Raw genomic sequence first — 13,750 nt, 5'->3', positions numbered from 1 at the left:
TGACTTTTTGCAAACTGGTAATTCTACAGAAGGGTTAACATTTCAATACTGACCAGAAGAAATTAGAAGTCCCTCTTTACCATCTTGAAAATTCCAGAAGCAATGACTTTGTATGTGGAAGTTGGATATACGTAATGCAGGGGACCATGGAGAATGCCCCTAAGAAATGGTATGAATATAGGAATTTATACCTAGACAATACCAGAGTATGCCACAACAGCATAAGGTGGGGTGTGAAACAACGAATGCGAAGTGTATGTTCAATATTGGATTATTTTTTTTCTTCGGGACTCTTAGCACCAACAAGGGTGAGTGGATGCCTGAACACTCTGCTGGTGGGTAAGGTTATTCCCCCAACATGGAATATTTTAAATAAATCTACACAGGCAGCCAGCCACGTGGTGGTTTATGGTGAATGCTGGAAACAGGAACATGCATAGGTGCACTGACCTATACTACACCTCTTACTTCAGGCTATGGGTAAGGCAGAGCAGCCCCCTTTCCTACCAGTCCCCTCTGCCTTGTGTAGAAAGAAGTCAGGGCTGTTCTCACAGTTCTTGCCTACACCTCTATGTAACTGAATTTGAAATGTGAGTATCAAAATAGCATGTTCTAAATATTTGTGTTGATAATTTGAAGACATTTTTAAAAACATGGATAGATAAATAATCACTTCATTTCAGAAACCTAGATGTAAACAAGAATCAAGAATTGCTGTGTTAATTCCCACATGTAAAAGGCACTAAAATGTTCCAGACTATTAAAAATATTCTATTTTCTGAAAGTAATAAGGTATTCAGGATATGCCTGAATGTCATTAAATATGACAAACATTGTTGGATTATTCACATTGTCAACCACGCTGTCATACAGGTCAGTAGGATCTGCTGGGTTTTTTGGTGGTGGAGTGATTAGTCCTCCGCTCCCAGCACAGTACTGCCCAGTGAGGACCCGAGCCAAGTACATGTATCTTCTGCCGTTCGTATCCGGTCTGGAATAAATATCCTGAGCAGAATAACTTGCATCAACAGCAAAGTAGGTCCCTTTTCCAATGCTTGCAGCTGTTTGAAAAGGTGTTTTCAAATACAGTTAGTGTTCTTATTCCCATAAGAATTTTTTCTTATTGGAATAAAAGAAAGAAAAAGAAAAAAAGAAAGAAAAAATTCCCGTTTTTCTTTTTTAACTCTGCAGAAGTTACAAATTTGGTTAGAGTTTAAATAGCAAATTCTAGTAATAATCCTTTGTATCAGAATCGAATACGAATCCACTTAGATGTCAGGTAAGTGTCAACACCCAAGTTTTGACTGCCCTTTCCTATAGGGAAAAGGGTTCGTCTCGTTTAGCCTTGTTGTTTAGCCTACAATCCATCAAACTGCAAATCTTCAGAGCCTTTTCAACTTAAAATGACTACATAATTCTAATTACCATCTTCTTGTCACACTTCACAGCAAGTTAGAAGGATCACATTTCTTTGTTTTGGACGTAATTCTTTTTTCTGACACTGGTACAAAGCTGTTCAAGCCAGACAGGTCCTTCCTAGGTGGCTGCTCTGATCTTTGGATATTTTTGCATGGCTACTCAGGCTGACAGAAGGGAAGCATGCCTTTCCTATCATAAGTCGTGGCTAAGATGGAGAGGTAGGTACTCACAGGCAGAGAGAGTACATGGGGATCTAGGGCTCTTGCGTCCCAAGTAAATCCAGCCTCCTGGCACTACCAAAGAGCAGGAAAGCAAAACTACCTCTCCTCTGGTCATGTTTTAAACATAAATGCTATCTGTGCACAGGCCGACAAATTTTCTGTATGTTGGGCTTTGTTTTCTCAAGAAAATATCACTGTAAGTACCTCTAGAGGATCCAGATAAAGGAATGTCTACTTTTGGATCCAGCCCACACTGAAGTGTCAACTACATCTGAGTTAAGCTGTCCAGCTCTCTCAAGATAAGTCAGCCCTAGGCACGTACAATTGTGTCTTAAGGAAGAAAACATTAAGAATGGAAAGTAAGGACTTTTGAAGTAAGATTGCAGGATCTCTAAGAGCGACTGGCACCTCAATTCAGCCCAAGTTCCACTTCTTTGGATCCTGTCCTTCATCTTTGCTGCCAAATAATAAACATAATTGTACTAGAGAAACTGGACGAAACTGGACAAAGATAAAATCTTGCATTAAGGCAGAAAGTCTTTCTGCTAAATATTTAATAGTTGTCCCTAACAACTATTAAAGGGGAAGAATTAATTCATTAATTCCATGTGCATAAAAATGGTAGGGGAGTGGGATCTTGATTGCTTGTGCTGTCCTTATCTTTGGAGGCAACAGGAGAAGTATCTGCACCTTTATTTTGCTACCTGCCTTTGTCTAAGAAGAGAGGAGATACCAACCACTAGCTGCTGGTATCTCAGCTGAGGATGTTGAACAGTGGTCCTTGTTCTCTTCTGTAGGCAGATCATACAAAAATTTCTCAAAAGCTGCCCCGGCTTGATTTCAGAGTAGGTGAGTTTTTTCTGATACCCTCTAGATGGTGGCATTCATCAACAAGGGATTAACTAACAGGTTAATTCCTCTGTCCATATAGGTTATGCTCTGGAGTTATTTATTATTTTGTTCTCCAACTTCATGCAGTCTTCATATTCTGCTGACAGCACTGTAACATTGACATTCCCTAGCACCTCATACATGTCTAGGAAATTAACTGGATAATGACTCACCATTCTTTCCAGCAAATCCCCGATTAAATCCGTTGTAGTTGATCGTGCTCAGTGAGGATGCAGCTGTCCCATGAAATAGCAGCTTCTCATTATTTTGATCTTTGTTCTTTTTACAGAGGGAGATCTTTTTTATTTGGTATGTCTGCCAGAGGAAGGGATTTTGTATTCTTTCAATCTGCAAAGTTACAAAGTAGAACTGTATTTATACTGGTAGGCACCAATATTTATCATGCAGGAAAGCATTCAAACCAAAACAAACTGAAAGAATGACAGTAATTTTCACTATGCCCTGTTAGGGTGTGGTTTGGTTTGGGGAAGTGAATACATGAGCCTCCTGAAAAATCAGAAACCAAGAGCAGCTTACAAGAGGTTTTCAAGCTTGGTAATTTTTGATGTACATTTTGTCTTGCCTAGTATACCAGGTACACAGGCAATCATGGTTGCTGTGCATTGTCATTTTTAGAAATAGGCTGGTGTACCACTGCTAGAGGCAATGATGTGAGACGTCTTCTGTACATGTTAATCATCTTTACTGATGATTTTTTCACTAAAGGGTAGACTGCAGCAATAGCATTACATTGAAGTTAAGTTTCTCTTCTAGATCTCAGCTTGGAAGTCAAAATTACTTCCTTTACTGTGTAGCTTAGCAACCCATAAGAAACTCCTATATAAAAATAAATTGGATGGAAGATGGATGTTGCTGGGTACCTATGCCAACAATGCAAATATAGCTCAGGGGCAAACAGTGTATCTGTGTCAAAGTATAATCTTAAAGACATTGCTGTAACAGCTTTCCACTTTCAATGGAAAAAGACTTCATGTCATTGCCTGATTTTTTTTTTCTGTTGTACACTAATATTTTGTTCTAGTTGTGTCTTTGTGACCATGCTCATTGAATCTCATGATGGAAGAAATTTTTTCAAACAAATATTCTCACTCTTAATTTCACTGTATTTTAATCTATTTATCGCTCCTGATTCTGAATAATTCCATCTTCTCCGTGGCAATTAAATCTCTGTGCACTGTGTTGCAGACTTTTCAATAAGTAGGATCAAATCTTGACACTTTGACAAAAACCATCAGTCTAGCCGGAAAGGCTCTAGGACTGACAGGGTAGTAGTAGTAAAACAGTAAAAAGCTTTATGGCCAGTCTGCAAGAACTTTGTATTTTCCTTTGTATTCTGAATGCATTTGCTCATGCTTCCATTTCAATATAGAATTTCCTAATTGGAAATATCACATACAAAGTCAGCCTGAAGACTGCATTATTAGAAGGCAGAGATGGCAGGGCAATTCTTAGGAAATTTGGTTTGATTTTTTAGCCACACTGTACAGTGCTGGGGAGACTGACATATGAAAGGTGTATTAGGTTGCAGACACCTTACAAACAAATATTTAGAAAGTATATTAATGTTTTCAGCCCAAGAAGTCACTTTGCCCCACCCCCAGGATTTCACCTTCTCTATGACAAAGCTGGGACAGGTTTTCTTAAATGTGTTCTGAACTTCCAGGTATTCCTGATGTGATGGCTTGAGATTCACCAGTTTGACCCGTTTCTCTTGCATGTCTTCCCACTGCACAGGGAGCTCTATTGACTGCTTATCTGCAAAACAGAGATTGCATTATCATCACAGATACCTAGCTCAGCTTTGTAGGCATGTCTTATAAACTGACTGCATATAGAGAGCTGAGAGGACAGTACCTTATGCAATACTTTATTCCAAAAATATTCTCTTTCCTAACTAGGTCACTTGCTCTTGTAATGCACTGTTAAGACTTGACATTTTCTCTAGTCTAATTACCCCCATACCAATATCTAATGGAAACAGGTTTGAAAACCACAGAAGAATGTTATTTCTTCGTACACCACTTCCTTTGTCAGACCTATGCATGAAATCTATGCTCACTAGTCACATACACATGGATAATATTTGTATTTAAAATAGATGTTCTGATTTCAGTCATACCTGCCACTAATTATGAAACTAAACCTGCTGGCTATGGCATGCCCAGGGGAGAAAAAAAAAAGAAAAAGGAGAAAAAGGAAAAAAAAAAAAAAAGGAAAAAAGCTATGGAATAACTTACTTCTTTGGAATACCTGAGTTTGCATTTATCAGAGTTATTGTTCAATAATCACTGTTAAAGGGGTTTTTTTATTAACAAAGCTGTAACTTACCTTCATTCTTTGGCACACGTTGAATGTTTATAGTTTTCCCTTGGTCATCATCAGCCTGTAGAGTATTCAGATCTACCTTGTAGTTCTTCTTGTTAATTTTGACAGTAAGGTGTGGCTTTTTAGCTATTTTGGCATCCTCCAGCTGCATATTTGTCAGTTTATCAAAAGCAACAAAGCTATCATTTCTTCCTGGGTACCTCCATTCTACCAGGTTATAAACAAGTTCTGACTTGGATCGTTCTTCTTCAGTATCCTTAATTTTTTGGATCATTTTTTGAACTTCCACAGAAACAAAACAGACATCCCTGCTAATACCAGAAATTTTAATGCGAGGGGGAGAAAGTTTATTTTCAAGCTGAATGGTAACATGCTTTCTTCTCTGAAGATCTGCCAAAGCATCAATTTCCCTCTCATCTAAATTTTCAATTAGCTCATCTGAAATACTGTTTTCAAACTGTTCCTTTAAAATTAAATTCTTTATCCAGGACTCAGTTGCATCCACATTTTTTTGGTTTTCTCCACAAATTTGAAATGTGGCTAAATCAACTTTCTTCTCCAAAACCACAGGCTTTTTCTTCTCAGTGGATTGTTTTTTGCCCCAAAAAAATGCTGTGAAGAAACATATGTTAATTATTAGTTTTAAATAATTATCTTTAGTTTTATGTGCCTATACATACAGAAAACCCACCTACTTACATTTAAACAGAGACACCCACGAATCTATTTTGGATGAATCTGAATCTTCTCTTTTCTTCATGCTTTCGTAAAAGTCTCTGAGCATATTTGTCTGGAAGATTACGATTTTAATTTTTTTCAAATGCTGTACTGATCTTTTGTGTACAAATTCCACTATAGCATCCAACATGTCATCAGCTACCTTTGCTGGATGCTGTTGTGCTTGACCTAAACAAAAATAAAAAGGCATGTATCGGTGAACAGTACTTAAATCAAGGCAGCATCCAGAAAACGGAGACCGTGTCCCCAGCTTATACAGACTAGCTATTCTTCTCTCCTCCCCCATTATGCTTTCTGGCCGAAGAGCCAGGCTCAACCTCAGCTTTACACCTAAACCTGTGAGCTCCAGGAGTTGACACTCTACACAGACCCAGTAAGCCCTTCTGGGATTCTCCCCCTGTTTACTTTGAGGCTCCAACAAACACTTCAGCCTTAGCATCCCCCTGATATTTTTAAACCCACACATCATCACTAACTCTATCCCCATCTTTAAACTGGCTATCAAAGTCAAACCAAATCAAAATCAGTGGAGGATTTTGGCACAAGCCTACAGTGTATTTCAACATATAAACAGGAACATAGAGCTCAAGACAACTCCTCTCATTCCCCTACAACAAGCCTGAAGTGCAATCTAAAGGTTATCCTGAAACATTGGTGGGACCTCTGCCAATTTCAGCCACAGCATCCCTTGGACAGCCGTTGTGACACCAGCACGTAGATGATGTTGGCAGTCGAGGGGATCTACCATAACTATAACTGTGGAGCCCAAACACTGACCCACACACCAGCTCCTACCCTAACCTGGCACATTGAGCAAGGACCAGCTCATGATTTTTTTTTCCAGTCAAGGGGAGCCTTGGTCTGAGAAGGATACACCGCTTTATTCAAGACCCACTCCCCAAACTAACCAGAAGCTTAAGCCAAATAAACTAGCTTGCCTCCAGGCCTCTGCTGGAGCAAGTAGCCTGAAACAAGGTGTAAACTGCAGGTATTCTGTATCCAGCCTACAATTCCCATAGTTAACCAGGCAAGGTTGTGGTCTCAGGAAAAACCCAGCCCTTCCGTGGGGCTGAAATCCCAAAGCAAGGTCTATGGGAAGTTTTAAGAAAGGTGCAGGGTGGCCAGCTGAGATACAGTCTGTTTTGGGGCAGAATGTCTTTCATGGAGCAATACCTTTTTTTAGGTGTTCTTGCTCAATCAATATTGATTGTAATATTTATACTTCTAAAAAAGCAGCATTTTTGAAGTGTGCAGGTAGTGTTTGAACTGACCACGATGAACTTTCACAAATCACACTTTACAGAGTTTCTTGTACAAGTTCACTGTTACCCATATCAGAGGTATTAACTTTGTCCCATTTTCTGAACTACCGCCACCACAACCCTCATCGCTCTCCCAAGAAAACGCAAACCTGTTCCAATTGCTGGGAAGGCGACAGATTTGTACATCCTTAGCTCACACTCATGAAGGATTTTGGAGACCTGACTCTTCACGTTGTTATTGTGGATCAAGTGGATGATTTTACTGCACAACAGTTTTCCACCTTGCGTAGTAATAAAGCCACTTTGAGACTGCCCAGCTGGAAGAGAGAAGATAAGGAGACATACTATTTTCAGAGTGGCCATCTCTTCTGTTAAGACAGCTGGTTGTATTGATGCTAGTGTACACTGGAGTAATACATACTAGAAAAGAAGTGTGAAAAAAATCCGCCGTGAGCTATATTATCCTGGTTTTAATTGATTCCAGTTTTCTCTGTAAATATCCTGATTGCAGAATTCTATTGAGAAAGTAATTCAAGTAATTGTGTGTTTTCTAACTTCCTGAGATCTCTGCTACAAAGTAGTTTCCTATTAAGTACAGCTTAAGAATTTATGTCAAATTTAAATACAGCTCACTTTTAAATAAAAGTATGCCAATAGAATGGGCACAATTCATTTATATGACAAATCCTTTCTTATGCCACTTATTCCTTGAAAGCCAAAACTCTTGTTCTGCAGAAGAGCTGAATAGTTAAAAGAATATCGTTAAGATAATGACCAGCTTATCTCAGAACTGTGGTATGGAATCTTCAAAAAGACATTTGTGTTTCTTCAGAGAACTCATGTTTGATTACAAACACCTCAAAATGGAGTCATGGTGTGAGGATGAACGGACTGATGAACACAGTTACATACCACTTCACTGGTCACAAAGGTAACGACTGATTGTAAGATGCTCTGCATGCACTGAGATCAGGCTGGTAAATGGGGAGAGCCTGCTGTCGTGGTTCAGCCCTAGCTGGCAACTAAGCACCACACAACCGCTCGCTCAACTCCCCCATCCAGGGTGGGATGGAGGAGAGAATTAGAAAAACACTCATAGGTTGTGTCCTGGTTTCAGCCAGGATAGAGCTGGTTTTCTTCACAGAAGCTAGTGTGAGACTATGTTTTGGATTTGGGATGAGAAACGGTTGATAATGTGCTGATGTTTTGGGTTGTTGCTAAGTAGTCAAGGACAGTCCAGCTGCTTGTGCTGGGCTGCCAGCAAGGAGGCTGGGGGTGCACAGGGAGCTAGGAGGGGGCACAGCTAGGATAGCTGACCCAGACTGGCCACAGAGATATTCCCTACCATACAACGTCATGCCCAGTACATAAACTGGAGTTGGCTGGGGGGGGTGGAAATCGCTGCTCGGGGATGGGCTATCGATTGCCGGGTGGTGAGCAATTTCTGTATTGGGCATCACTTGTTCTTGTGCATTCCTTTGTCGGCATTATTATTGTTATCATTGTTGTTTCTTTCTCTCTTTCTGTCCTATTAAACCGTGTTTATCTCAACCCACGAGGTTTTTTTTTTCTAATTCTCTCCCCCGTCCCACTGGGGGAGGGGGAGTGAGTGAGCAGCTGCGTGGTGCTTAGTTGCCGGCTGGGGCTAAACCATGACAGGTTGAGATAAAAAGAGTTTAATAGGACAGCAAAGAAAGAGAAAATGTTATAATAATAATAATAATAATAATAATAATAATAATAATAATAATAATAAATCCAAGTGATGCACAATGCAACAGTTGCTCACCACCCGGTGATGGATAGTCATCCCCAAGCAGCAATTCCTGCCCCCTGGACAACTCCAGTTTCTATACTGAGCATGACATTATAGAGTAGGGAATATCCTTTTGGCCAGTCTGGGCCAGCTGTCCTGGCTGTGCCCCCTCCCACCTTCTTGTGCACCTCCCCACTGGCAGAGCATGGGAAGATGAAAAGTCCTTGACTTAGTATAAACACTCCAACTACTTGGCAACAACTGAAAACATCAGTGTGTTATCAACATTATTCTCATAGCAAATCCAAAACAGCACTCTACCAGCTATTAGGAAGAAAATTAACTCTATCCCAGCCAAAATCAAGACACCTGCAGAGCCAAAGGCTGGGAAAAATATCCAGGAAACTCCATCTTGAAAATTAACTTCTGGACTCAGAGCAGGATCATTTTGTTTATGCAACCAGAACATGTTCCTTCCTGTGCTCATAGGGGTCAACCACAGTGAGCTGCAATTTTACTGCTCTACTGGTCTGTCAGAATGCAGACTACAGACAAACTCATGATCAGGGTGATAAGCAGAGTTACATTATTTCAATAAAAAGTAATTAGGTATTTCTGAATAAAAGCCAAGATTTGCTATTAGCTTTTAAAAGCCAGTCCTGCGGGTGCTTACACCAAAATACAGTCTTCCACCACTTTGTTCAGTTTCAAAACTTCAGCTCTCCTGTAGCTGACAATAGGTGAGCTTAAAAATTATGCTGAAGTCAATGTTTCTGTTCTTAAGTCAGGAACACGTATGAGTAGTTTCAGGGGTAAAGAACTTAAATTAGATTAATTTCCAAGCATTTATTAGCATGAGAAAACTGTATCCATCTTCTGCTCAGTTGTGAAAAGAAGAATTCTCAAAGCAGGTGTCACAACAACAGGACTTTTCAGAATTCCTAAAAGTGAAAGCTATTTTTTCAGATATAATAATTATACCATCAGAGTAGAGAATTATAAAGCCACTTTACTTTTTCAGAAAGAACATTAAAATAATTTAATCAGACAAAATAGTATGCTTTCACATACCATATTGAGCACATTCTTCTTCTACCTGGGAACCCGCAGCATCCATAATTGCTCTGAAGACCCCTTAAATTGTACAAGAAAAGCATATGCATTCATTAAGTCATCTTAGCTTTTTCTACTCAAAACTCTACCCAACTTCTGTAGTCCACAAACACCCCAAATTCTCATAGGTCAAGATCCTGCAATGTGCAAAACCTTGCCAGTTCCCCTCAGAGCCCTCCATGATACACTGTTCTGCCTGCAAAGAGAACATTGTCTTCATTGTTGATTAGAAATCATTAAGAGTAACTCCTATTTCATTATTTCACCAGCCAACCTATGCCCCTCAGTGATCTCTGATTGCTTTAAATGATGTCTTTTAATGTCCTTCATGCTTGCAATTCACAATGTCACCTCTGCTTCTCACAGGTCAATTTACTTCACCAGGGCTTTGGCTTACAGTGGAACATATTAGGACAACAGTAGTTTTACAGAATTATATTTGATCTAAAAAATTCAATTTATTTAAGCATTTTTGTTGTTAAACAAGAAAAATCTGGTCAGATGCCTTCTGTTTGAGTAGTTTGGAAACTAAATGGAATATTCAGGACATGTAAAAAACCCACTGAAGTGCTATTTCCTGACTAATCACAACTCATTCTCTCTCTTTCATCTGAAAAATACTTCATAAAAATTTCACATATGGACAATTCTTTCCCCTCCCCCCTCCTAAAAATCTAGCACAAATTTATCACTAAAGAGCAACATATTCAATATAATACCTGATGTGGCATCAAATGTTGCATTTGATATGTTTACAATAACTTCTGTATCCTCCTTGGTAATATCTCCACTAATTACTTGGAGTGTAACGGAACCAATCTGCATTTCATGAACTCCCAATGCTTCAGTTGAAACAGGCCTAATGAAACCTGCAAGGGAAAGAAACCTTAAAACACTTCCTCTCTAGTTTGGGGTATTATTCTCTTCCATTGACAGAAACTTCAACTTAACCTTTTGAGAAATATGCTCTACATGGACCATCAGTTTGATGGACCTAGAGAGTCTTTCTCTTTACTCCACTTCTGAAAGTCGGAAGGCTCAGTATTCTTCCTGTTTAAATACTGTGAAAGTGAAACCATTTCTATTCCTGTAAATTCATGCAACATAAATTCAGAAAGGACTCTTGGCATTATCTGATCTGACCAGCTCTAACAGAGGTTCCTGAATTAACTCTTCCTTATTTCTAGTCTAAACATACCTAATTCATATTTTATCTGCACACTCTTCAAATTCATCTCACTGACACAGCAACTGAGAAGAGCTGTATATTCTTATAAATAAGCCTCTGCCATTGATGCAATTCACTCAAATGTTTTTGATACTGTGTCACACTACCGTCAATTAATAAATGGAAAGGAAATTATCGATTCCATATATCTCTATATAGGAGATTAAAGGTGCAGAAATACATGTTATTTATGGCTTGCTTGGCAAGGTGATACCAAATTCTTACACCCCTTGCAAAGGGCAAAATAACAGTTCTCCTACAAAGATATCCTCTTCCATGCGATAAGACTGGCCTCCCTGAGCGATGAGCATGCCCTCAACAAAAGAAATTCCTCTTTAAGATTTTTACAAATGGAGTTTAACAATGCCAGTCCATTAGGAAGAAAAAGAATGCTGTGTCTTGATGACATTTCATCTGTTTCCCAATATGTATAAAAACACTTCACAGTATTTGCATTCTCCCCTGTGTCCCACCTCCTGCCCCTACACTACTTACTTGACTGTGGTGCTGCAGCATTGCAACTTCCAGCTACCCTATGTCCTAGTTCAATGGTAAAAGCCTAAAAAGAGAAAAAAAGGTGTCAAAGATTGTACTTCAGAATTTATATACCAAATATTTCTATAATGAACACTAGCAGTCATGTAGCTCTTGCTGAGCCACCCGACGCATTTTACAGTCGTGTTTAGGTATCATTAACAACAGTGGAAGGCTCAGCGTGGACAGTGTGATAACAGAGACTGTCTTTGCGTTGCCAGAACTCCTCTGTCAAAAGATGAGCGAGCATCTACCAGTGTTTACAGTGCCAACAGCGAGGCCAATTTTGTCTGCAGCATGTGCTTGCTGAGAGATTGTATTTCAGAGGCACTGAATGAGGCACTGGAGAGACAACCCACTGTCACCAGCCCACAGCAGTAAGAAAGTGCTAAATTATTCCTTTAAGAAAGCTATATAACTAAAATATATTGTTAAGGCCTAAGTAGAACAGTGTGTAACATAGACGGCTTTGTCCTGAGAAGAACTACCTGAATGTTATCCTTATCTTTTGGATTCAAGAGAAAATGAACTTCCTGGAGAGTCTTCCAAGGGCAACTACTACTGAAGTTGAATACCACATCAAACATTAACTTAGAAACAACGGTTTTAGGAAATCCAAATCCTCCAGTTCCAATAGCTGGGAAAGTGATTGAATTCAGTCCAAGTTCTTCAGTCTTCTTCAAGCAGGAATAGATTATATCTTCTAGGGTCTGTAAAACACAGCAAAGATTTTTTTTTTTTTTTTAAAAAAGGCATAGAGACAATGCTGGTATGAGAAAAAGCTCTCAGTGTGTCAAGACATCTTTAAGGTCACTCAAACAGAAGTAAATGGAGTTGAGCCATCTAAGCTAACCATTTTAAATCCTGAAACTTCAGGATAATATCCCAAATAAATCTGTTTACAAATTTTTTTTAAAAATAATTAAAATGTACCTTCAGGGTCTGTCCTTTTCCTCTATCCCACACAGGAACTATGGCATGAAGCACGGACTTGCAGGCCAGAGAACATCCACTGGTGCAGAGCACACTCCCTTGACCAGCAACCTGTCTTTGTTTCTCTTTGTCAAATTCTACTCGGAGCGCTGGTCCAGCCTTTTCCAGCAAGGCTTTGCAAAGAGGCCCCACACCAAACTCCAGATCTGTGCCAACACTGTTGACAATGACATCCGTCTGCAACAAAATTACAACGAAAATATCTATAGGCAGACTTCAAGTGAAAAAGTGCGTCAAGACTAATAGCACTACCAAAGCAACACACAGCACAAAAAGCAAGATGCCAATGGAGAAATAACCTGGTTTTCAGCACAGCTTCTGCATAATGAATATTCCTGGACTTGCAGGAAACCTATGGTAAGCAGCATCAGACCCACTGTGAGTACTAAGACCCACAGGTATCTACATCTGAGCAGGTCACGCATCCATCCATCCATCCAGGCAGAGCTGACAAGCCCTCAGTGGAGGTAAGGCTGTGACTTGCCTTGTCCCAAGCATATGCCAATGTCTGGGCAGATGAAATAAACCCAACCTCTGCAGTCTGATCCCCTCTCCCCAGACCCAGCCTTTCCTACATTTCCTTGTGAAGAACTGCTGCAGTATTGTTCTTTCTTCTCTAGCATCATCACAGGATGCAAAATATATGTATCATGTAAGGTGCACATAACGTAGAAGATTTAATGTCCCTTTCCTTCTTTTCACTGAAATGGGATTGTCTACACCTCATCAGAAAAGCAGCACCTCATGCACCAAACCAAGGTGATAGGAGATGGCTGTGCTTTCATGAAATAAAACTGGCAAAGCCCCAAAGCCTGGTGTTTGCTTTGCAGTTCCACTGGAGGTCTTTTAATTACACAGTATTTTAAATATGTGTCATATTGAGCTTTTTTACATCTACTATTGCTCTTTTATTGGAATAGGATTTTACAGGCACCAAAATGACAATGGAACCAACTAATATTGAAGCAACAGGACAATAATAACAATAATTTAAGAAGATTTTAAACTCCCAAAGTCGAAAAATCACAGGCAGCTGAAAGAGAGAAATTTATCAAGATGCACTTTGCATCACTGAAGAAAAAAAAAACATACGGGAAAGAAACTACATCAGAGGTGTAAACTGCGCCTTGATGGTCTAGATGAGTAGTAATTAAACTCTTTGTTAGCAAAAAGAATGAAAAAAGAAAATGGGGGAAAAAATAAGTAGAATCAGGTCTAGACTTTGGCAAAGCAATCTAAGCATGCACTC

General features: G+C 39.5%; 1 protein-coding gene across 1 annotated transcript in view; it reads right to left on the bottom strand.

Moving 5' to 3' along the window:
- Nucleotides 1–771: 771 nt before the first annotated feature.
- Nucleotides 772–13,750, bottom strand: part of PARP14 (poly(ADP-ribose) polymerase family member 14) — a gene marked incomplete at both ends in the record, with an annotated part of 44,239 nt that continues 31,260 nt past the window's right edge. The window contains 11 exon segments of the mRNA XM_082001174.1: nt 772–1,061; nt 2,705–2,879; nt 4,162–4,307; nt 4,881–5,489; nt 5,577–5,783; nt 7,027–7,194; nt 9,705–9,767; nt 10,466–10,615; nt 11,470–11,533; nt 11,958–12,218; nt 12,442–12,678. Of these exon segments, the coding sequence (XP_081857300.1) occupies nt 772–1,061; nt 2,705–2,879; nt 4,162–4,307; nt 4,881–5,489; nt 5,577–5,783; nt 7,027–7,194; nt 9,705–9,767; nt 10,466–10,615; nt 11,470–11,533; nt 11,958–12,218; nt 12,442–12,678 (2,370 nt within the window).

Source organism: Phaethon aethereus, assembly GCF_964289735.1.
Source record: "Phaethon aethereus genome assembly, chromosome: 6".
Taxonomy (NCBI): Eukaryota; Metazoa; Chordata; class Aves; order Phaethontiformes; family Phaethontidae; genus Phaethon; species Phaethon aethereus.
The sequence above is the reverse complement of the archived record's forward strand: the minus strand, read 5'-3'. Positions and strand labels throughout refer to the sequence as shown.